The following is a 23,536-nucleotide window of genomic DNA, read 5'->3' on the forward strand; positions in this document are numbered from 1 at the left end:
TTGACGGATTATGTAAGTATGATATAAGCGGAGTTTGTTTTGTTGTTTCCTTTACTTCTTATACGCCGAGTTTACTTGCCGCTTAAGCAGCTTATAAACAGTGCATATTTAGATTCGAATTAGAATTAGAATTATATTGAAACTTTTTATTTCCTCGTGGAATTATAATGACGTACTGCGGCAGCTACAAGTTCAATCGACGATTACAAATATACCACACAGCCGCAAATAAATAAATGTGAGTGTGCAAGGTTTGAAAACAAGGGAAGGCAAAACATAAAGAAATTCATTAAATTGACGGTCAGAACTTTAACATCGAATTAGTTTTAAATAAACGCTGGTGCACGCAAGTTCGATTTTACCGATAGTTTGAAGAAAGTTGAAAGAAAACAAAAACAAATACAATTTAGTGAAGTCAACAAAATTTCAAAATTGCAAAATGGTGGCTTTGAGTAAATTCATTAAATATTTAATTGATAACGATGTCAAATGTAGCGGTATTTTTCACGATCACTCTTGTAAACGGAATGCATTACTCAACACATATAAATTTATGTTCTCGAATATGAAATATTTCGCGCCTGTTATTGGTGTAAGTGCACGTTTGGAAAGTGTATGTGGTGGTCCGTCATTTCAATAAAGTTGAAATTTTTTTATTTAGTTACCCTTACTCATGCGCATACGGTCACTCAACAGGAAGCTGCTGCAGTCGACGCTCATATATTATGTGGAGGCAGTGTTGGCCGCCACGGCCGTCGGCTGGTCGATCCAAATCATTATTTGTTTTTTGCGGTTCGTTTCAGAAAACCGAAATAAAAATCTAGAACAATGTTATTAAATTGTTTAAATTCCCTTACAGACATTTATTGGGTAAATTCACCTATTTAACCTTTATATTGTTGCCGACTTTCATCGGCAGCTTTTGTACATTCATGGTTCCAAGTCCACGAGTTCATAGCCTGTTCTCGACCACCATATTTCAGTGTGTAAGTATAATTATTTATTTAAACAGTGAATTCTTTAAATCGGCATTAATTAAATACTTAGTCAATTTCTAATGTGAAAAAAGCACGTTGCAAGTATCCAAAGGCTAAGATATGGTATACCTATTTATGTACATATGTATGTATGTATATAGAAAATGTATGTGAAACATACAACGGTTTCTATGTATATTAGACAATGCGTTTGTTTGCTTCGAAATGTTTTTTGCCTTTACAATAATAGTATATGAAAGTAATTTTGAAATTATATTGGAGCTTGTAGAAAATAATAACAATAATATTAGTTGGCATGGACTGTGAAGCTTATATTCAATAAATAATCTCAAAGGAGGAAGTGCAAATTTCACTTAATAATTCATTAAAATAGTACCCCGATAATAAATTGATGAAATGTTTTATACTCTCGCAAAATGTTGCTAAAGAGTACAATAGTTTTATTTATATAACGGTTGTATTTATCGTATAACACTAATCGAGTTAAATATGTGGTTATACCAGATCTTTATATATAAAAATTACGTGTCTCGTTGTTTGTCCGCGATGGACTCCTAAACTACTGAACCGATTTTAGCAAAGTTTTGCACACTGGGTCCAGCCTGAAACAACTTAGAAGGTAGGATAGTCAAAACAATTCATAAATAAGCGAAACAGTGAAAGCTGTATTAAATAGACACCCTATTAAATGGACGCACTATTAAGCGAACAACTCTAATAACTGGACAGAAAGGCTGTTTCGTCAGTGTCTGTTTATGGGAAATTTCACTGCATATTTTTCTAAACATACGCATGTATTCACAATCCCCCAAAAAATATAATACAGTTGAACTTCCATAACTCAAACTTCTATAACTCGAACTCTTGACTTAGCAATATCCGTAGAAGTCAAATTACATGAAAATTTTCTGCCATAACTCAAAGTTTTTTTGTGAATTATTGTGATTCGAGTTAGGAAAGTTCAACAGTAATTATAATTTTCAGTAAAATATCAACCTTAAGGGCCATCTCATCGCAATGTTTGGTTTACAGTTGGTTACAGTTCTGGTAAACTTAACCAAGGTTCCTTTTTTCGGCAAAGTACCTTATTTTAACTAGAACTGACAGATGCTGTTAACCTAACTGAGAAAACATGCTTAACGTTATTTTTTCCATTGAAATTTATTTGTTTAAACATATTCAAAATTAAACCTCAAGTGCAATCCCTTGGATTCTTATAGCAACAAAAACGTTTTCGGCTTTATTCGTAAATGAAAATTTCACTGTATTGAATAGTTTATTATTTGAATAATAGTATAAAATGTATACCACAGCGCGGCGCGGCCGGATCCACTAGTACTATACAGAGTTTTGTCCGGAAAGTAATAGGACCGATTTTCTTCCACCACGACTGTACTTCGGAGCGCACCGACTGGATTCGGTAGGGGGCGTTCCTAGCCAACGAACGAGCAACTGGTCAGTTGGCTCCGAGTACCTGGAGAGTCAGGACAAACAGAAACTTTTGATATGATAGCGAGGTACGACAAGCAGCATGCACCTCGGCTCTCAAGGCTATTCCGGAGAATGCCTTTCGTGACGCCTTCAATGCTTGGAAATCGCGCTGGCAGCGCTGTATCCGCGCAGAAAGAGCCTATTTTTTAAGACTCAGCCCTATTACTTTCCAAACAAACGCTGTACTTTGTTTTTACACTTAAAATGAATGACATATACTGAAGAAAACGCACAAGGACATTAGCTTTCCAAGATAACATATGCTCACATTATTAGAACAAGGGATGATAATAAAGTTATTCCATTTCTAGGCAAACCACACCAATATATTAACCAGACATAGTAGGAACGTTTTCTGTTAGCAATGTCTTGTCCCAGAATGAGGTGACATTGGATAATAACGACTCCGGCAAAGCTCGCGGAGGGAAACCGTGAGAAACATTCAATTTGAGTTTAAGATTAGCAATTTCTATGGCAGCCGGTTCTACGTTACTGCTCTAGGCCAAACCTTTCGGTGATCTAACAATTAATGTGAAAAAATTCTAACTCAGATTTAACGATATATGTAGTTACCTACATATATGATATAAAGTCTACTGATTGTTTGACTTAAAGTATATGGGGTCGGTGAAGTATTTAAGCGATTTTACACATTTGACGCTCTGTGAATTATTTAAGACAACTTACCTATTGCCCTAACATACATACAAGTATGTATATGAATATACGGTATAAAGGCAAAGGGAAGTTTGAAAACGTACAAGTATACTACTGTGATCATGAAAGGCGAATATTTAAATTATATTTCGCGTGTTTTTCGAATCGGTAAATATTTTTTCTGTAAGTTGGTAGTACTGTTGGTGCCATCTATGCTAAATTTCACGTCAAAATATTCATTAGTATTTGAGATACGCCTCTTTTTGTGAGGCTCTAAAAGTGAATTCTTCGATTTTTACTATGCCTGACGTGCGATAATGCACCATCTCATACTGCATTGGTTATTCGTGATTATTTCGCAACATTTTCAACTAATATCGTGCCGCAACCACCGCATTCGCCTGATTTATCTTCGTGTAACTTCTGGCTATTCAGCAAATTCATATGAACACTCCGAGGACACCGTTTTGACTCAATTGAGGATATGAAAGCTGAATCGAAGAAGGCTCTGATGGCCATCACGAGGAGGATTTTTCCAATGAAGTATTGAAATGATTTTAGTGTCAGAAATACTATATGTCATAGATTGACCGATAAAAAAACTAAATTTTCACATACTACTGTGCCCAAAAAAAGAGGTGACATTTGAATTTAAGCTGCGCGCGTAGTATTTTAATACAAAATCAACTATGTTATATAGCATTCCTTTTTTGGCCTCCACTCTACGTTAGCTTTGCAGAAATCAAAATGTGATGAATCATATTCGAACGTACGAACAGACACTCATTCGAAAATATATACATATAAAGGCTGATCCAAGTAGAGGTATTTTTTTCAATAGCCTTTTTTTGACAGATCACGCGTTCAGTATTTTTTAGCATTTCAACATGGAAAGACTTATGCTTGAACAACGTTTACAAATCCTTATCTAGAAAGTCTATTACGTCCTGTAAAGAATGTCTTTCGCACGCTTCGCTCAACTTTTGGTCATCAACACCATTACCCATCTTGAGACCCAGCATTCATTATTGGATAATAATCCATCGAATAGACTACATTCAGCACTCAGTGAAGAAATTTTAGCAACCGTAGCCGAGAGTCGATTCGGAGACATTCGCAGCAACTCGCGTTTTTCGTCGAAATCTTGAATTGAAAGCATACAAAATACATCTTGTGAAAGAACTGAAGCCGCTCAACCTACCCACCCAAGCGAAATCGCTTCGAGCCTTAATTATGTTCAGCGATGAGGCCCATTTCTGGATCAATGGGTATGTAAACAAGCAAAATTGCCGAAGAGTAACCTGAAGAGATTCGAGTGCTGGCATTTCATCCAGAAAAACCACGGCTTGGTGTGGTTTGTGAGCCGGTGGAATCATCACTTCATATTTCTTTAAAAATGTCTGAGGTCTATGCGGACAATCGCACTTCGATTCATGCCTTGGATAAATGCTCGAACAAGTCATCGGAAATTGGACTTAATAGGTGGACCGTCTGAGACGTAGCCGCGGCCAAGATTTGAAAGAGATAATGTCAAAAAAAAATGCCAATGGAATCTCAAAATGGATCACCCTTTACATTAGGGTGGAGAAAAATATTAATGGTTTTATTTCGCTTGGTATTCTGAAAAATTGCATGATAGACACCTCTTAGAACAGTTCTCCATGTATGAGCTCTTAATTGTAACTGAAAGGTCATTCGCTTACCTACTTTTATTGTTAAAAAATATCCTTAAAATAATAATATTTTAATCGGTAATATCTTTTAAACGGCTAGGCTTACGGAAAAATCGACGTAGACCTCTTTTGAAGAGCGTTCAATTTTCTACAAAATACACCAAAAAGAAATATTTCTGCAAGTAATTGGAAGCGAGATGCAACTTTTTCTTTCTCATAATAAGAGAAAAGTACAAAACCGTTAGGCGGAGGACCCCTTATATATATGTACATATATCTTCACTTATAATGCAAAATAACGGAACATCACTTTTCATAAGTTTACAGCCGAAGGAAAAACGATATAGTAGAAACCGCTCATATTGAAACAAAATTAAGGGTTTTGGTTATAAAATGGTTATACATACTATATATTGGTTATATCTGAGAGCGGCTGCCGGAAATTTTATGCTACAGATATGTAATATGATGTAGTGAATCGTAAGCAATAAAAAACTCAATTTCAATCGTTTTGATGATACATTGTTTTGCTTTCTGGATTAGTTTTAGGTGTTCAAGGTGAAAAATGTAATATACTGTATTACAACATGTTGCATAGTATAAAGCTACATCCTTACATTCTACTTGTACATATACCATGTACGCATAGAAATGATCGTTTTAAAGATAAATGAGTTTAATAAAAAATTACTAATATTTCTCAAATTCTAATGCAACTTTGTTCTTATTTTTTGCTATGATTTTGAAATTTCATGCCTTCTCATCTATTTCGCTGGATCTCACCATCTCGCCAGACACTCGAATCCTTGATTATGTTAGAGAATACTGCACTCACGAAACTAATCGCCAATTCCTCATTGATACGCACATTCATATTTATGTGTTGTAGTGCCTTGATATTGAATGCCAAACGGAAAAAAACGTACAAAGGCTTTTGGTTGATGGAACCTACACCCTACAATGCCACAGCAGTGGAACAAACGGGAGAGAATGATGACAATGCAACGTGCAACAGTTCATGCAACCACAAAGACCAATCATGTCAGCAATATGCGCTACAAGGTATTCGAAATTTTATGCTCACCGGTCTGGGATTGGACGCCATCAAAATGCTGATGAGCAATGTGCCATCAAATGTGAACGGGTTCATGGCGAAACTCTGCGTCAAATTGAAGGCTTTCAAATTACGCTCCTTTGCAATACTCACCTCATACGTCGCTATTTACAGGGTAAGCACTGTTGACACTTTTTTCTGTTCAAAATTTCCATTTAATTTGCATTTCTGACATTTTCAGCTTCTGCATTGTTACTTTAATCGCAATTTCGGTGGCGACTCACCGCTGAACCACAGCGTGGCGGCTTTTCTAAGTGGTTCCGGCTTCATATTTTTCCCAAAGTTAACACTGCTCAGCTATGCGATGGTCGGGAGCTTACAAATTAGCTGGCAGTATGTTACAACTTACTTGACTGAAGAGCGTTTTGGCGACACCTATGAGTGGGTCAAACGTTTGCCCTGCAGAATGATGTTTTATCCAATAGCGCTCGCGTATTTGGTAAATGCTTATGTCATTAACAAAAACTCTGTCAGCAAGCTTGGTGGGATGGTCATAAACGGCATCACAAATAACTAGTAAGTATCTGTGGTCTAAGTTGGTTTCAGTTACTTCTTTGTTTCAGATATAGAACTTAGCCAGTTTAATACCGTCTTTTTGTTCAAAATTTCTATAAAATTTTATTCAAAACATATGCATTATCATCTTGCAGAAAGTTTGAAAACCGATTTCAAGCTATTTCAAAGTTCAACTACATGTACTATTCATATAACGGATTATTGAACACCTTCAGAACTTTTCCCAAAAACGAAGTATTGACGAAAATACCGAAATCGATCCACACCTTGTGTAGTCCCATAAATCTGAATATGAGGATCCTACATCACCACTTGACTTTATCAAGCGAATATCACTCGATTTTAAATCTTATTAACTGTGGGACTACGAGGTGTGTTCAAAAATATCAAAAAGTATCGCGAATTTTGAATTTTCGCGGGTTACGTATATTCGAATTTCGAATTTTTTGTGGCGTTATGTTGGTACTCATGTCTCTCACTTATGCCGACAAGCTCGGCCATTTGGAATGTTCATTTAATTGTTGACAGCTGCTTTGCTTGCATGTGTTTTGGATCGTCTTCGATTTTTACCTATACAAAAAAATGGATCAAAGATCTCAAGAATTAATGAAGTGGAGAAAATGGTGTTGGCCAATCGTAGAATCACCGTTAGAGAAGTTGCTGAGGACCTAAACATATCGATTGGCAAGTTATGCGCAATTTGCGCGAATTAATCCGCCAGAAACGCTCGGATTTATGGAAGAACAAAAAATGGCTTTTGCACTACGATAACGCCCTTGCTCACACATCGTTGCTTGTGCGCGACTTTTTGGCCAAAAACAACACACTAATGATGCCGCAGCCACCGTATTCCCCAGATCTGGCCCCCTGTGACTTTTTCTTGTTCCCTAAACTGAAGAGGTCCATGAAAGGAGGACGTTACGCTTCTCTTGACGAGATAAAGACGGCATCGAAGGAGGAGCTGAAGAAGATAAAAAAAAAAATTTTGCTTCGAAGATTGGAAAAACCGTTGGCACAAGTGTATAATATCTCATGGGGATTACTTTGAAGGGGACAAAATAGATATTCATGAATAAATAAATAATTTTTGAAAAAACACAAAATTCGCGATACTTTTTGAACACACCTCGTATGCAGTAGTCGACTGCTTTCAAGGTTAGGATAGGTTCGTCCTCACGAGTAAGATCATGAGAGACTTAATTTGAACAGCTGAGGATGTCGGTTTCAAAATGTGTATGTATTCACCTAGTTTGCCGAAGGTATGACTACCGAGAAATGTATGTATATCAACTACAGTATTCCGAAAGCTTGACAATGGAGAGAGCGAAAAGTGTCTTAATTTTTCCACCTCAACTTCCTCTATACAATTTTGGTAGATTTTAGTCTTTTCCCAAGTACGATTATTAAAAAGTGTTCAGTTTCAAATCTTTTTGGCAAGAACAACTTTGAAAGAGCAAGTAGTTCAATGGACTTTTTATAGCCGTAATGGTTTTTTTGCTCACTTCGGGGCAGAATGTTTGCTGCTTCGCTAATGGCAGCTATGTACCTTTGCTTTCAAACCAATGGATTGGTCTAGTACGCCGAAACTTAAGTTTATTGGTCGCTTCCTACTGCAAACCTCTCTCCCGTCTCCTTTATAACGGCATTTTAAATTTACTGTTCGTTTCATTTTTTCCCCATTTTCTTCGTGTTGATGATATGATGATGTTAATCACAAGAACCATCACGAGTAACTACGCCAGCATTTTTTATAACGGTAGTAGTAGATGTTTGCACGTTTGTTATGATTGCATGGGTATTGGAATTAAAAAGTATTTTTTTTAATATTTTGACTTACTTAAAATTATATTTATTCTCATTTTTCACTTTATTTCAGTGTGAGAACCACCCATGCAAGCGTTGAGATAGTCGAGCACATTCTGGCACGGTGTTCACCAGCTTTGTAAGGCTCTAAATCAAATTGACCAAAAAAAATGTAAAAAAAAGTGCTTTTCCAATGAGTTATATCAACAATTTTTTATCATACCACATGTAAGTTAAAATAAATTTTGGCCCACTTAATTGAACTGAAAAACAGAATTTTATTAATACTGAGGTAATTTTTAGAAGGGTTGATTTTGGGGTTTTCAATTATATTTTTGCCTTTAAGCACTTATATTTTAATTATTATATTTTGATGTTAAGGCCCTGGATTCCATTTATATCAGCAGGGATCACATCATCTCAGTAGCGCCCGGCAAACTCCTAGAGCTATTCAGGCTGCTGGGACTCTGGGAAGACATGTGATATAGGAGAGGGCACAATAGATCCTAGGTTGCGGTGCATTACCTCATAACAATATCTATCTATGTAAAAATTGTAAAACCTACGAAGTGACTGATGTGGTATACATTATGACAAAAAACACGGAAATCCGGATATTGTAAATGAAACGCAAAATATTTAATTATTGATTAATTTTGTTGTGCCACCTTCATAGTAATCCCCACCAGATATAAAACAATTATGACAACGATTTTTCCAGAACTCGAAACATTTTTCATTAGCACTTTTTGGGTTGGCCATCAGTTCCTTCAGCGAATTGTGTTTAATCTCTTCGAACAACTGAAAACGGTTTCCATTCCGATGATTGCTGACTTTTTTGCATGTCAAACTTATAAACCCTTGTCTCAACGGCAGTTTGAAGGCTTTACATGACATGTGGCATTGGAATTCGCACGATAAGCATGTCCAAAGAGACCTATTTACGGTACTATTTTCGAAAAAAAAAATCAGCTTTTTCGAAACGAGTCGAGCAAGAACGCGTTTCACACTCAAATCCACCAAAATAATTCGAACGGACTCACGAGAGATGTCGAGCTCTCTTGCCATCTCTCTAACACTTGCCTGATCACCATATCCTTCACTTTTTTAAATATTTTCTTGGCTTGTGTTTTTGATAAAACTGAATCACGGAAAGCATTTTCCAACATTCGCTACTATTCGCACACGAAACTTGGTTAGAAACACGAAATTTGAGACAAATGCTTTGTTAGGTATTTTTATTCAAATAAAAATCGAAACGTACTACTGTGTTTTACCGACTTAAGCAGCAGCTCAAAGCAAAGTAGTCGACAGAGCGCGCACATATTTGACATAGTAATTAAAGACAACTTAGCAAAATACATTTTTTTGTTTGGAAATAACATTTATCCGGTTAATTTCTTGCTTTTTTGCCTTAATGTATATTGGCACAGTGGAGGTGATATTTATATTCTTGCAACATGTTTCTACAGAGTATGATAATTTTGTTCACCTAACGGTAGTAGGTACATATCAACTAAAACTTATCGATATAGATATATGTACATATTTTTCTGTCTGGCGTAGACACCGCTTATGCGATTATAGCTATAGATATAGGGTTACATAAATATACATTTGTAAATGATCAGGATGAAGAGACGAGTTGTCAAGTCAAGAAGCAATTAATACAACGAGATACAACTTTGCACGGATAATGCCTTTAGAGTATGCCACCTTATGACCGAATTCTTCAAATTCAACAGAAGCTTTTCAAGCACCTAAGTACCGAATACTTGGAACCCCGTACATACATATAGTTGACTTTTGACCGAAAATATCGGTCAATGTGTGAAATATATAATTGAAATTCGGGGATAATCCTTCCCTGACAATGGTATATCTGTGAGTCAAAAATTGGCTGAATCGGGTCAATAATTCCCTATGCCTGAGATTTTCGAACTTCTGAGTGACTTTGTGCCGTATATATCGGCCAATAGAGACTGTATCATGATAAGGGTATTGGGGGGACCGTGTTTTACTCATAACAGTGTATCTTTCTGCCTAAAATAGATAATTTGACCGAAAACTTGACCAAGCCCATATATAACTAATACCAGGATTTTCGAACATCCGGCCGACTTTACTCCATGTGATTGATGATGGTATGTGAGTTACTTTATGAAACCCAGGGAACATTCTTTTAGTATGTGGAATGTTAATAGTAAGTGGTATTGACAAAAATAGTTAAAATAGAGTCGATACTACTCCAACTCCCATATGCTATATATATAAAGATTTTGATTTTTCTAACAAACCTTTTGTGTCGGTCAGCGTATGATTTATGTATATAAAGCAAAGGTTTATACTCGTATAAAATGCCCAAAATATGCAAGTTGCAAGAGTATAAAATGTTCGTTTGCACCCGTTGTTAGCCCTTCCTTTCTTGTTTATAGTAAAAATTATATTTATCAATTTATTTCGCTCAGTACTTAATATATTATATATATTTTGCGGTTATTTTAACGGCGATAATATAATATAAGTAAACAGGAAATAAAATGTAAATGGCATGGAAGCTAAATCTTGTACATTTCAATAATAATAATAATTTTGGGTCTGATGACCTCTAATAAGCAAGTAACACATTAGTCAATCACTAGAGATTTTCTAATTAAGTGTTAACACGGTGAAACACTACTTAAATAATGTTATTAGAGGAATAATTTACACAAATGCAAGTGTCAAGACATGGCTTATTAACATATTGCAACTTAACGTTGAGTATTACGCATTTAATAAAAAAAAACGAGCGCTTGGTATTCGCTTGTGCTTTATGTTTTATAATAATTTATGCGAAAACGTGTCGCTTCTTTACATAATACCTTAGTATGGCCCCGTGATTGATATGTTAGGTTGGAGAATTATTATTCCAACGCTGTCACTTATAGCGCGAAAAAGTCAAATGAATTTGAATATCTACTTTAATGTGGAGTAGACTGAACTTAAGGTAGGATTTATTACCAGCCAACCATAACGCTTTCAAATATAAACTGTAATATTTTTACGAAATTGTATCATCAGACATACTTCTTGGTGGAAAGTCAGAAAAGTTTTGTTTTAACTACATATGGTTCAGATTCATGTGTTTCAAAACTGTTTCAATATCTGCTAGACTAATTTTGCTTACTTGGTCACTGAAGCTAGTTAGTGCAGAACAGATATATGTACATATGTGACTAGTTACGACACTCGGTAATGCAGTGGTTCAACAAAGCAGAAGCAATATTAGCCAAAATTTATGTTAAAATTTATACAGATTTGCTCAGGACAAATATTTACGCTTACGCTGTATAAGATGTGGGAGTGGCCGAAATTGGTTATTAACCCCAAACAATCAACATACTATATAACGGTAATGTTGAAAATTAATAAAATTGATTTAACCCACTAAATAAATTCTTTAAGGCTTACATGAGTTTCCTCGTTTAAAGAATAATTGTTTTCAACAACTGTTTTTCATATAAAAAATTGAAATATTTTTTTAGAATTTTTTATTGTTACAAACGCACACTATTAACAAAGAAATTCTGAAAATTTTGGAAAAAAAATTTGTTTAAAACCCGGCCTTTGTGACGCCATTTCCGGTGACCCCTCGGAAAAAAGAAGCGCCAGCGTTGGCGGAATAATTCCTTACAAGATCATCTAAAGCGAAAAAATACGTGTTTTAGTTAAAACCTTAAATTAGAACTTGAACGAAGGAGAAAAACTGAAAATTGGATTTTTGGCAGACATTTTTACAAAAAAATTAAAATTTCGCGACATTTTTTTTCAAATTGTAGTAATCGAAAAAAAAAAATTCTTCGTACAAGTATTTAGGGATTGTATCTCAAAGACTTGTGTAAAATTTCATGAAGATCGGTTGAGAGGTTCTCGATAAATCTTGCCAACCGACTTCAAAAACACAGTTTCGAGAAAAACACGTTTAAAGACGGCGCACTTAGCCTAGCTAACCTCGAGCGCACAAGTTCTCAAAGCTGTAACTCCGAAGCTATTACTCGGATCAACTTGAAAATTTACAATATTCTAGATGTGCTGTAGAATTTAATAAGACAATAAAAAAAATCGATTTTTTTAAACCCGTAAACCCATGTAACCAAACAAACAGTCGTCGCGCTCGCGACTTGGCACTCACGTCACTGTTGACAGTCATAACTTTGAAGTTGTAGATAATTTCGTCTATCTTGGAACCAGCGTAAACACCACCAACAATGTCAGCCTAGAAATCCAACGCAGAATAACTCTTGCCAACAGGTGTTACTTCGGACTGAGTAGGCAATTGAGAAGCAAAGTCCTCTCTCGACAAACAAAAACCAAACTCTATAAGTCACTCATAATTCCCGTCCTGCTATATGGTGCAGAGTCTTGGACGATGTCGACAACGGATGAGTCGACGTTGCGAGTTTTCGAGAGAAAAGTTCTGCGAAAGATTTATGGTCCTTTGCGCGTTAGCCACGGCGAATACCGCATTCGATGGAACGATGAGCTGTACGAGTTATACGACGACATCGACATAGTTCAGCGAATTAAAAGACAGCGGCTACGCTGGCTAGGTCATGTTGTCCGGATGGATGAAAACACTCCAGCTCTGAAAGTATTCGACGCAGTACAATACTAGGCAACAATGGAGCTTCTCTTGTGAACTTCTCCCACATTAGAGAGGCAGCGCTTAAAACACTTGGCCCCACGATATGAGACAGTGAAAGAGGTACCCACAGTGAGGCCGCAGAACCTGCTGAAGTTCGCTTCAAGCGCAGACATCCTGAAGGAGGACTACTTCTCATGAACTACGTAACGGCAATCCATCTGGCATCGCTAAGAACAAAAACAACCTAGATTAAAGCCCCATTTTGTTTTCTTTTGGAAGGATTTGTACTTACTACGCTTTACCAAAGTGGGGGCTGATTTTGTGTCTTTTGTGTCACCTGTGTTGACTTAATTCTTATCAAATTAACATCTCCAAGTGCAAAAGCCTGAAGCCTTAGCTGGAGCTCATAAAAGCCCAAATGAATCTCAGTTGTGATTTGCTCTTTATACTAGTATATTGCAAGTAAGCTGGTTAAAATAAATGCAAGTGTCAGCGATACGAAAAAATTTTTTGCTATCGAGCCTAATCATGACAAATGACAGCAAATTCAATGGTTTCATGAATAAATTCGTAATCTGGACGCTTAAACACATATGGCTTGATCTTCTGGACTAGTTTCAACCCAAGAATTTATAGAGTATTAAAAGAGCAGAGTATTTGCAGATAGAGCAGATACTTAGCATAGTGAAAAACACTAGGAAGATGAAACTGGATCCAAATTCAGAAAAAATTAAGAAAAATTAATTACATTAATTACAAATTTTAGGCAGTTTTTTGAATTTTATTAAAAAAAAAAACCAAAAAATATTTTTACTATGCATTTTTAATGGTGTTTTTATTGATATCTTAAGAATACAGAAAAAAAATTTTACAAAAAAATATTAAACATTATAATAATTAGAGGGGGGAGAGACAGGTGTAAAAAAAATGGCGCATCCTGGTGACATTGATCCTGACTCTCCTGGTGGTCTGAAAAAAAATCAAAAGAAATTCTTAATCAGTAAGGATGCTGTTATAGTCCCTACCTCAGGGAACACGAAAATTTTTTTTTTTGAAAAATGGCGACTGCCTGAAAATAAAAATCATTTTTTTCGCTTTTTTTTGAAATTCCTGAATTTTTTTAAAATATTAAAAACAAAAATTTTGACACGATGCTGGTAGGAACGATAAAGGATTATATAAAGAAGGTTCACACAAAATTTCAAGTAAATCGGTTGTATAGAACTTGAGATAATGCCGGTACCGTGTGGAAAAAAGTAGTTTCGAGAAAAACGCGTTTAAAAACGGCCGATACGGCCGAACCGGGCTAGGTACGGCGTCACTAAAGTAACTGTAGCTCTTAAAATAATTTTAATTTTTAAAAAACCTTTGGAGGATATGTTCTTAAGGGTCTAAACTTTAAATATATGAGAAAAACAATCAAAATTCTAGAGTAGAATACCCCCTTAAATAAAAAAAGAAACGCTAATTTGTTAAACATTATATAATATGACATAAAAACTGCAGGTCAAAATGACGTAATGCCATTAACGCTGTGCTCAAACGTATTTGTTTACAAATTGACGCTGCATAAATTATTGATTTTTTTTAATTTAGCCATGACTGCTCCGCACTAATAAGAGAAAAATTATGCGAGTTAGAACTCAGTATGCTAAGGTCTGGCTCACTTTTGAAACAGTCCGTCACAAATTGATTAAATACATTTATTGAAAAATTTTTCAAATGTAATACATTCTTGAGAAAATGGAACTTGAGACTATAGAAACAAGTCTTTGAGAAAAATCGATCAAAAATCTAATTACGGCAATATCAAGACAGTCCTCGAAACACTTTTCATAAGCACTTTTTGGGATGGCCTTCAGCGAATTTTGTTTATCCCTTCGATCGGCTGAAAACGGGTTCCACGGAGCGGCAATTTCAGTTTAGGGAACAAGAAACGCACAGAGCCAGATCTGGTGGTTGATCGATGGTATTCATTGCGTTTTTGCCTTTAAATTCGGTCACAATCGTGTTCGTTGCGATGGTGCATTATCATCGTGTAAAATCCATGAATTGTTCGGCGGATGATCTCACGCAAACGTCTCAATACGACCAAATATAACTTCTTATGGACAGTCTGTTCTTCCGGAACAAATTCATGATGCACCAAACCATGTGAAAAAAAAACAATGATCATCACCTTAATTTTTGAGCGGCTTTGGTGTGGTTTCTCTGGTTTCGACTCGTTTATTTCGGCAGTTATAATGCTATCCATGAGTGTGCGATCGGAATTCGCATAATCAGGCATGTCCAAAGAGACCCGTTAACGGTACTCTTTTTGAAAAAAATTCTGCTTTTTCCGGACGAGTCGAGCAAGAAAGCATTTCATACCAAAAATTACCACCAAAATCATTCGCACGGACTCACGAGAGTGTCGAGTTTTCTTACCATCTCTCTAACACTTGCCTGACGATTTTCAAGCACCATATCTCTCATTTTTTTTAATATTTTCATCAGTTTAAGAGGTCGGCGGTCGTCCAGAATGAGGCATGTCTTCAACTCAATTCGTTACGTTGATCATTTATATATTCGGTATGTACATATTTTATAAGGTATCCGACATTACCCTCTGGCTGTTACAAACTAAATTTACCTTGTTCAAGGTATAATAATCAAACAGCCGCGAAGATCCGCCATATGTCAAACAACATTACGTCGCCCAACTCAAATAAGAGTTGAAGAAGCTCAGCCAAGCATGTCTAACGAGCAGACCAGCCAAAGTATGGGTTAATTATAGCGAAATATATATTATTTAAACAATAATTTTAATTAATTCACTTGACACTTTGTCAGGCATTTTGACACATGAAGAAAATGTTTATTTTTGCCATTTGTTTATGGAGCGACATAATACTATACTTGAATCTGAGCCAACATATGTTTCATAGGGTAACAACGGCATCGTTATTGCTTGCAATTTGAGCTAATGTATTACGTTGGATCATCAATGTACATATTTACATAGTTATGTGTGTATATGCGCGTATTAGCGACCTTCGGCTTGCAGCTAACTCAAATGTGTGCACTTGCAATAACACAAGCCGGGAACCAATCAATCAGTTCCTTTCCGAACGCAACGGTCGGTTGTTCAAATTGTCAATGCACTCTGCCCGATATATGTGCTATACTATATAGTAAATACGCGTATAAAAAATGGTTGAGATTAGCAAACTCTATCAACCACCTTACAATTCTGTAAGCTGCTCGGAGCTGTTAATGCATGATGGCCTAACATGTAAACAAATATTCAGATGGAACTGGTACCGTTGCTCTGTGGGATGCTTGAAATATTTCCTGCCGTTAGCCATTGTAAGTGCACATCATTGTCGTGTATTGCCTGTGGACTGAAAGTGTTGTTATCTAATCGATTACGTATTTGCAGTCACCGCTAGTGCTCAGACCGCGTAGCTTGAACCGTCAAACGCTCTTAAATATACTACGTTACTATTTGGAAACTTCGCTATGGGGTTCGACCAGCTCTGCTTTGACTATCTACTGCATATGCCTTTACAGGTGATTATGTATTTGAAATTTCTGATTTTCGCAATCATAAAATAATTTCCATTGGTCAAATATCGTTCGAATTAAAGGCGCCTGTTTGGAAGATACTACTTATTGACGGCAACATTTTTGCCAACGTACACAGCGTTCCAGTTAAGTTGGTTCTACCCCATACGCACCGTCCGCCTCTTCGGCACAGCAACATCACAAGCGGTAAGATATTTGCAAGAAAAATCGCTTTTAATTTTTAGGAGTAAATCCGAAGGGCAAGCACTTGGTTGGATCGAGAAAAAGATACTGCAAACGGGTGATTGAACTTTACATGTTTCCATTGACAAATATCGTATCAGATGGCTGGCTACGGAATAGAAAGAAAAGTATGAAATGTGAAAACAGCAGATGTTGTAAATAAACCAAAGTCCAAGTAAAAGAAGCGATACTTCACAATTTATAAGCTTAGACAAGCCGAACAACTGCTTACACGTTAGGTTTGCTGACAGGCATCTAAAGCACCGACAAAAGCATATTGAAAGCTTTCGAAATCTTTTTGACAAGACAAAAGCCTCAAATTCACAAATTTTAAGTTTACAGTGCTTCAACATTTCGTTAATTAGAAGATTATGACACTTTGTCTATCTCGTCCTTGCCAGCGGCTTAAAAAAATGGAAAACATAGTATAATCGATCCGTGATACGAGAATTTTTTTCGGAAGGAAAATCGCGCAATGAACAATGAGATGTTGGATGCCTTATTGGGTGACCTTCCATGGCGAGTATAAAAGTAATTATTTAACGATTTTTAACGTACGGTAATTCGGTTAGTGATGAACCAGACTCACGAGCCCTGAAAACGGCAACCAAGGAGGAGAGGGTGACAAAAGCCGAAGTATTGGGCACGAAAAAGCTGTCGACGCGTTTGCTCACTCCGTACAAAATGAACACAATTTCACAAAAAATGGATCATGGTTTCACAGTTACGCTAGGGAACAAGGAACAGTCGAAACTGTAGACTTACCCAGTTTTTTGGGATACACAAAGTGCTCTTTCACCGTGACGACTTGCCGGCTCAAACCTCTGCCATCGCAACAACCAAATTTATCGAATTAGGCTACAAACTGAAAGCCTGTTAATGTATTCTTCTTATTTGCCCCATGCTTTTTTGTTTTCAGACTTGAAAAAGTCATTCGCCGAACAGAAACTGGTGTCGAATTAGAAGATTATCGCCATCATGGAGTGTTAAAGAAGTTGGAACATCAGATAATACCTATACTTTGCACATTTGTCGGACAATTGGTTTGTGATGTATAGGACTATGAGACGCAAGTTTTGATATTTTGGAAGAGGATACAAATAGATACTCTGTGAAGTTCGATGGTTTTGCCTTTTTCTATGTAGCCGAGGAGGTTCAAAAGAGGCATGTTTAAAAAAGAGACATAAAATGTTAACGGAGCCTGGTGAACATATCGTTATTGTATACACATTTGAATGAAGGAATGCTCACAATCCACCGATGTACCGTTTTTTGCGGAGCCTCAGTGGTTTTACCCAAATTGCAGGAACTGAGGAGACTAAGTTTATAAAAATTGTATAGAAAAGTTTGAAGATCATGTTAATTCATGTACCACCACCGATGTTAACTACATTCTAACGATAGCCAGTTCTACAATACCGGAATATAGCAAGATTTTCTTCAAGCAAAAGCTGCTATTTCGAAGACAAGGTGTAGATATCTGAGCAAAAACATCATAGTAATTAATGATTTCGATTTTGTTACAATTTCAGCCAATCCATAATTTCATTTCAATACTTGGTTTATATAACTGAAGATCGCATTGTTTGTATCATCTGCATTAAACAATCTCCGAATCAATTTTTTACAGGCTTTGGAAACCTGGCTGCGCAAACAAAACCACTTCATAACAAAATCCTTACCTATTCAGACAATAGTCTTCATGCTCTCTAGCGCCGTTGTATTACACTTTAAGCGCCGTAAGGAATTCAATGGATTCTGGTTTATACAGCCATCACACATTGATGAATCACAACAAAAAGGTGTAGAGAACTTGGAAGATCTTCAAAAATCAGCAAAATGTGTGCATGAGGGCACCACGTGTACCAAATATATATTGAGGGAAATGAGCAGTTATTTGATGTACGGCATACCATTAGATTTACTGAGCACTGTAACTAAGAGGAAAATGCCAAGAAGTTTGAGCGACTTGAAGATGATACGCTTCGAAATGACTGCCTTTTTTCTCTCCTATGTGGGAATATACAGAGTAATATTAGTAGTTTCTTTCGTTACTTATTGAAATGATTTATAAACAAATATGTTGCTTTTGCAGTTGTCAAGCTGTCTCCTAACTCGCTATACAGTCTATGGCACACGAGAACATTTGCTCGCCGCCGGGTTGGGTGGTCTTTCATATTTCTTCCTAAACAAACTGGCGTTTAGTGTTTTGGCCTTTGTGATAGCTGTGCAAGCATATTGGCAATCATACTGCTCTCAGCCAGTGGAGAAGCCTGAAAATAAAATAGAAACAATTTTAAAAAGTGTTCCGTTCGCTAAATTGTTGGTACCCTATAATCTCGCGTATTTGACGCACGTTTTCATTTTTCACAATCATGCCATGTCAAATATAGCAAAAGGATTCTTTCGTGGTGCGACGGATAATCGGTGAGTTAAAATTAATTGAGTAGCACTTATTTTATGGACTCTGAATTATCTAATTATTTGTATTAAATTAGGTTTGCACAAATACATCAATATATATTGGATACGTTAGCTCGACACGACAAGATGCTATTAAGTTAAATACTTGTGTGAGTCATTAAAGACGGAAGAAAGTTCGATTTGTGCGCTGACACAAATTATAATTCTCAGCGAGCCACTTAGTCCAAAATTAATAAATCATGTGAGAGATTGGAAAGAACACAGATTTAATATATAAATAATTGTTTAATGAAATCAATAAAAGATGGTGCATTTGCAAGTATGTATATTTTTTTGTGTCTACCAATTTGTATACCCTAAACAGGGTATGTTAAGTTTGCCACGAAGATTGTAGCACTTATTAGAAAATAACCATGTCTGCCTGCACGCCTAACAGTCCATCAGCTTTGAGATATCAATGTAATATTCTGTACTGGTCTGTACTTGCCAAGAAGCTACCTATTTGTCGTAATCGCCGCTATTGGAGCGCATAGCTGCCATACAAACTGATCCATCAAAAGATAGTCGTAGTCTCGAAGTTTGCCATTGATTATGACGTATGTATGTACATATGTAAGTATATGATGAGACAATGCTGCAATATCCAAACAAATTGTTTAATTGGACCAATGTGGCATATAGCTGCAACGCAAAATTAAGATATTCATAAATATCTTTATTTATTATTAAATAACCTTGATTTGATTTCAAGATCAAAGAACGTGGATAGAAAGAACTATCAAAACGGTTGCCTCTTAATACAAACGGTTGGTCGGTTGCAATTTCGGATTTAATCAAACCGACTCTTTTTTTGGTTTTCTTTTAAATTCGTATATTTTTGTACATTAAGTAACTAGTGCTAAGTAGTAGTTATTTGTGTAGCACATGGTAAATTTCCAAAATATTTCTACAGGAAATAGAGCCAAGTTTTTTAAAAATAACGTTTAATAAATAATATACTCGAGTAGTGTTTCCGTTCTCAACTAGTTTTTTTTTAATAATCGCGGTAACTCTATCACACCTCGACACAATAAACACAGCTGCTGTCCACTTCATTTGTTTTGATTTTCCATTCACAAAACAGCTGTTCGCAATATTTCGTGAAAATTGTTTTACTGATAAAACGGTGTTACGATCGAAGCTTTATTTATAAATTTGTAAAAGATAAATACCCAAGAAATATAAAAATATGATGAGAAAGAATCAAACATTTGTACAACGCAATTTGGTAACGATTGTGATGATTCCCTCCCTTATTGGTATGCATTACGCATGGAGTGTAATGCAAAAGAACCGCACATTAGTTTCCGCCGAAGAAGAGATCGATCTGCCTGTTGTAACGGTGAGTTGGACAATTAAATAAAAAAAACTTAGGAATATTTATTATCCAACTTTTTTTGCAGTTTGCAAAATATTGCTGGAAGCGAGTGCAGGGTTTAACTGGAGGTGAGCAAAACGTTGAGGCCGCAACTCCCGCTGCAACAACGGCAGCAGTTAAATAAAATTAGCATTCGTAATACGGTATTGAATTTTGTAAATATCACGTTTTTGTTATTTGAAAAATGTATAAACACGTATTCGTTTTCCCGTTTATGTTTGTAATGTTTTATTAGTTACATAATCAAGTGTGACGTGCGAAATAAAAATTTGCTGTCCATATCAATATACAGTAAAATAACTTTATTTTTAATAATATTCAGCGAGTTCTTTCTGCCAAATTTGGATGAGATTACTCACATATATTTACACAATTGAAAAGTATAAACAGTTTTTATGTTTGTAGCTATAATTGAATCGTCGTATTATCTTTTCAAACAAACTACAAACAGAATAAAAAGGATGGTACTAAATGTACCGGCTAAATATATTTTGTAAGCTAAACATAATATCTAATGCTGTATATAATATGTATTTATATACCCCAGCTAAATTTTAGAAAAAACTTCTTAAATTTTAGTATTTATATCATACAATTAGAACTTATATAACTATTTGCTTACTGCTATAAAATGCTAATAACTTAGATAGAAAATTATTACCTGCACAAAATTTGCTGTTTTACAAAGACATATTTTCACTGAGTCAAAGTTGAAGAGACGCTGAGATTATCTAACTGCCCATTGAATAGCACGTCACTAATCAATTTCTCGGCAATAATTCGTTGTGTTGGATTCATTACTCGCAACTTGGATGCCACATTTATACCGATAGCGTCGTATTCATCCTCCTGTCGGTGAGTTGTAGTCGTTGCATACGAGTTACCGAACAACGGTTGCAGGTGTTCACGTGCAATTTGTATGGTTGGAACTTGCTGATGAATTTGTGCGATTTGAGCTGAACCAGCCTGATTCTGTTGTTGTTGATGTTGCTGTTGGTGCAACTGATGTTGAATATGTTGCTGGTGTTGTTCCAGAGAATTGACAGCCTAAACAATACGAAAACGTGTTTAGTAATTCCTTAATGAATTAATAAAAATATATACCTGTTGTATTTCTCGCTGCGAATTTGTGTCGAGAGATGTTATTTCCAAAACTTTGACTTCAGTTGCGTGCTGCGGTTGCGTTGTGGTTGTTGCATGTTGCATGTGTTGTTCGGCACTATGTTGCTGTTGCTGTAATTCGTGTTGGTGTTGATGCTGTAGCTGATGTTGAATTTGATTTTGATGCTGCTGTTGGTGCTGTTCTTCATCTTTCACAATGACACATTCACCCGCTGTTACAGTTACAGTTTTGATTTCAGTTGCTTGATTGTGGTTGATACTCTCTGATGGTGATACTGTAGTAGCTTCCACAACAGGTTCCTCTTCAAACTCCATAGAGTCGTCTACATCGAAACTTATTGCTAACGGTCGTTTAGGTTGTTTGGCATCACGCAAAGCTGCAAGACGTTTGGGATTCTGTTCGGCGATGAAAAGTAGTTTGTCATAGTACCACAATCTCGTTTCATAGTTGTTCTTTGAACTTGATTTTCGAAATTCCCGTCTGAATGCAGAACGTAGTGAGTTGATTTTGCGCACAACCATCGCACGGTCTGGATTCGGTTCAACTTCCTTAAGCTTTTCTACCAAACGATCATAGGCCTTATTACGTACACTACAGACATTTAAATAGATACATTAGTTGCTTATAAAAAAATTTTATTTTTATTTACCTGTGATTGCTGTAATCTGGATGTTTAGGATGCCATAAACATTCTTCCTGTTGATAAAGTTCAATGAACTCACCGAGCCAAAGCCTTGAATATGACCTTAGATCGCAATGCAAAGGACTCAAAGCAGCCGACATCGTAATCAATTAGTATCCTCTGGAACTTGAGAATTTTTAATATAAAAAGGTTTCTAACTGATTGTTAAGTAAAAAGAATAATTAATAGATATTTATAGTAAAACTATGCATAATTTAGCAGACCGATTTGTCAACAGCTCCCTGGGAAAAGAAACTAGAGAAATACCTGAATTTAAGAACCACTATATGTGAGATAACAACAACAAAAACAACAGGTAGACAAATGCAAATACCGACCAGGCCAGAATACATCAATATCATCGGACGACGGATTTAAGGCTGAGAATGTAATTGATAAAAAACAAAACATTTCCTTCTTAGAGGCAAAATATACGCTGTTCAGGATGTAACAATAATTTTATAAACCACCTATCATCTTTTTAAGGATTGGCTATATTTATTTGTTAGAGTGTGTCTGCGGAAATGCTCCTTACCCTCGAGCAGGTCGAGCGAACACGCTCGCGTTCGGATGTTGCTCTCTGTTTGCGCGCCGTATTAATCAGGGAGTTAGAAACGGATCCCCACAAATATTCACAATTGCGCCCGAATATTCATTATTATATTAGTATTCTAAAACCAAATTTCATAAATGGTTATTATAACTAAAGTTTTTAAAACTGTAATGAAAGTTTCTCAATTTAGTCATCACTTTACCAGTTACCTTTTTCGTTTTGTAGCTCTTTCCTTTTTGACACACTTTTCACTCAGTGATTTTATATTTCCAATTAAGGTAAGTAACAAGTTAAACCCCACAACTTTAAATATAGTAAAGTGAATTAAATGTTTTCAGTTTTTGTTTGCAGCATATGCAGTAGTTTTTAGACGCCACTCTTGTTTTTTACACGACTTGGAAAGTTGTTGCTGAATTTTTGTCCTGGTTGGTGATCGACTCGAACGTCCAACATACACAACGAACATGACCAGCGAACAACCATTTTGATAGTTGCTACAATGAACATAACGCCATAAACATATACAGCGCGACAGACTGCAAGCGACATCTGTCAAATATTAAAATACACATGTTCTTAAGGACACAGTTATTGAGGCAGCTGCACAACTACATAACTATGTCCTTAAGAACGTGTGTATTTTAATATTTGACAGATGTCGCTTGTAGT

General features: G+C 36.1%; 4 protein-coding genes across 6 annotated transcripts; 3 read left to right on the forward strand and 1 right to left on the reverse strand.

Annotated features, from left to right (window-relative positions):
- Positions 1-305: 305 nt before the first annotated feature.
- On the forward strand, positions 306-8,510 carry LOC126753678 (uncharacterized). The gene is made up of 6 exons (XM_050465357.1): positions 306-592; positions 662-792; positions 860-986; positions 5,614-6,048; positions 6,115-6,449; positions 8,326-8,510. Exons 1-6 carry the CDS (start codon positions 440-442, stop codon positions 8,393-8,395), a joined length of 1,251 nt encoding a protein of 416 aa, XP_050321314.1. The 5' UTR covers positions 306-439; the 3' UTR covers positions 8,396-8,510.
- Positions 8,511-15,954: 7,444 nt separating this feature from the next.
- Positions 15,955-19,415, forward strand: LOC126753696 (uncharacterized). The gene is made up of 6 exons (XM_050465374.1): positions 15,955-16,227; positions 16,301-16,431; positions 16,509-16,632; positions 18,299-18,697; positions 18,764-19,095; positions 19,167-19,415. Exons 1-6 carry the CDS (start codon positions 16,072-16,074, stop codon positions 19,231-19,233), a joined length of 1,209 nt encoding a protein of 402 aa, XP_050321331.1. The 5' UTR covers positions 15,955-16,071; the 3' UTR covers positions 19,234-19,415.
- A 784-nt stretch (positions 19,416-20,199) lies between these two features.
- LOC126753773 (uncharacterized) lies at positions 20,200-20,794 on the forward strand. The gene is made up of 2 exons (XM_050465480.1): positions 20,200-20,473; positions 20,535-20,794. The coding sequence occupies exons 1-2, from the start codon at positions 20,321-20,323 to the stop codon at positions 20,631-20,633; spliced, it is 252 nt and encodes an 83-aa protein (XP_050321437.1). The 5' UTR covers positions 20,200-20,320; the 3' UTR covers positions 20,634-20,794.
- On the reverse strand, positions 20,789-23,405 carry LOC126753738 (uncharacterized). 3 transcript variants are annotated; one of them, XM_050465423.1, is made up of 5 exons: positions 23,077-23,405; positions 22,850-22,985; positions 22,282-22,434; positions 21,614-22,223; positions 20,789-21,556 (listed from the first exon to the last, which is right to left on the reverse strand). In XM_050465423.1, the coding sequence occupies exons 3-5, from the start codon at positions 22,413-22,415 to the stop codon at positions 21,206-21,208; spliced, it is 1,095 nt and encodes a 364-aa protein (XP_050321380.1). In that variant the 5' UTR covers positions 22,416-22,434; positions 22,850-22,985; positions 23,077-23,405; the 3' UTR covers positions 20,789-21,205. The 3 variants fall into 3 exon arrangements, with proteins under 3 accessions (XP_050321380.1, XP_050321373.1, XP_050321367.1); XM_050465416.1 differs by lacking the exon at positions 22,850-22,985 and having other exon boundaries at positions 23,077-23,404; XM_050465410.1 differs by lacking the exon at positions 22,850-22,985 and having other exon boundaries at positions 22,282-22,440; positions 23,077-23,404.
- Positions 23,406-23,536: the final 131 nt, after the last annotated feature.

This window comes from Bactrocera neohumeralis, chromosome 2 (genome assembly GCF_024586455.1).
Source record: "Bactrocera neohumeralis isolate Rockhampton chromosome 2, APGP_CSIRO_Bneo_wtdbg2-racon-allhic-juicebox.fasta_v2, whole genome shotgun sequence".
In the NCBI taxonomy this organism is placed as follows: domain Eukaryota; kingdom Metazoa; phylum Arthropoda; class Insecta; order Diptera; family Tephritidae; genus Bactrocera; species Bactrocera neohumeralis.

What these genes read in the sequence shown, in the direction of transcription:
- LOC126753678 (XM_050465357.1), top strand. Translation starts at nt 440, where the DNA reads ATGGTGGCTTTGAGTAAATTCATTAAATATTTAATTGATAACGATGTC. An exon ending in CATACGTCGCTATTTACAGG is followed by an intron (nt 6,049 to 6,114) that starts GTAAGCACTGTT and finishes TGACATTTTCAG; the next exon opens with CTTCTGCATTGTTACTTTAA. An exon ending in AACGGCATCACAAATAACTA is followed by an intron (nt 6,450 to 8,325) that starts GTAAGTATCTGT and finishes ACTTTATTTCAG; the next exon opens with TGTGAGAACCACCCATGCAA.
- LOC126753696 (XM_050465374.1), top strand. Translation starts at nt 16,072, where the DNA reads ATGGTTGAGATTAGCAAACTCTATCAACCACCTTACAATTCTGTAAGC. An exon ending in TACTGCATATGCCTTTACAG is followed by an intron (nt 16,432 to 16,508) that starts GTGATTATGTAT and finishes TTCGAATTAAAG; the next exon opens with GCGCCTGTTTGGAAGATACT. An exon ending in CGTGGTGCGACGGATAATCG is followed by an intron (nt 19,096 to 19,166) that starts GTGAGTTAAAAT and finishes GTATTAAATTAG; the next exon opens with GTTTGCACAAATACATCAAT.
- LOC126753773 (XM_050465480.1), top strand. Translation starts at nt 20,321, where the DNA reads ATGATGAGAAAGAATCAAACATTTGTACAACGCAATTTGGTAACGATT. An exon ending in TCGATCTGCCTGTTGTAACG is followed by an intron (nt 20,474 to 20,534) that starts GTGAGTTGGACA and finishes CTTTTTTTGCAG; the next exon opens with TTTGCAAAATATTGCTGGAA.
- LOC126753738 (XM_050465423.1), bottom strand. Translation starts at nt 22,415, where the DNA reads ATGTCGGCTGCTTTGAGTCCTTTGCATTGCGATCTAAGGTCATATTCA. An exon ending in CCAGATTACAGCAATCACAG is followed by an intron (nt 22,224 to 22,281) that starts GTAAATAAAAAT and finishes AAATGTCTGTAG; the next exon opens with TGTACGTAATAAGGCCTATG. An exon ending in CGCAGCGAGAAATACAACAG is followed by an intron (nt 21,557 to 21,613) that starts GTATATATTTTT and finishes CGTATTGTTTAG; the next exon opens with GCTGTCAATTCTCTGGAACA.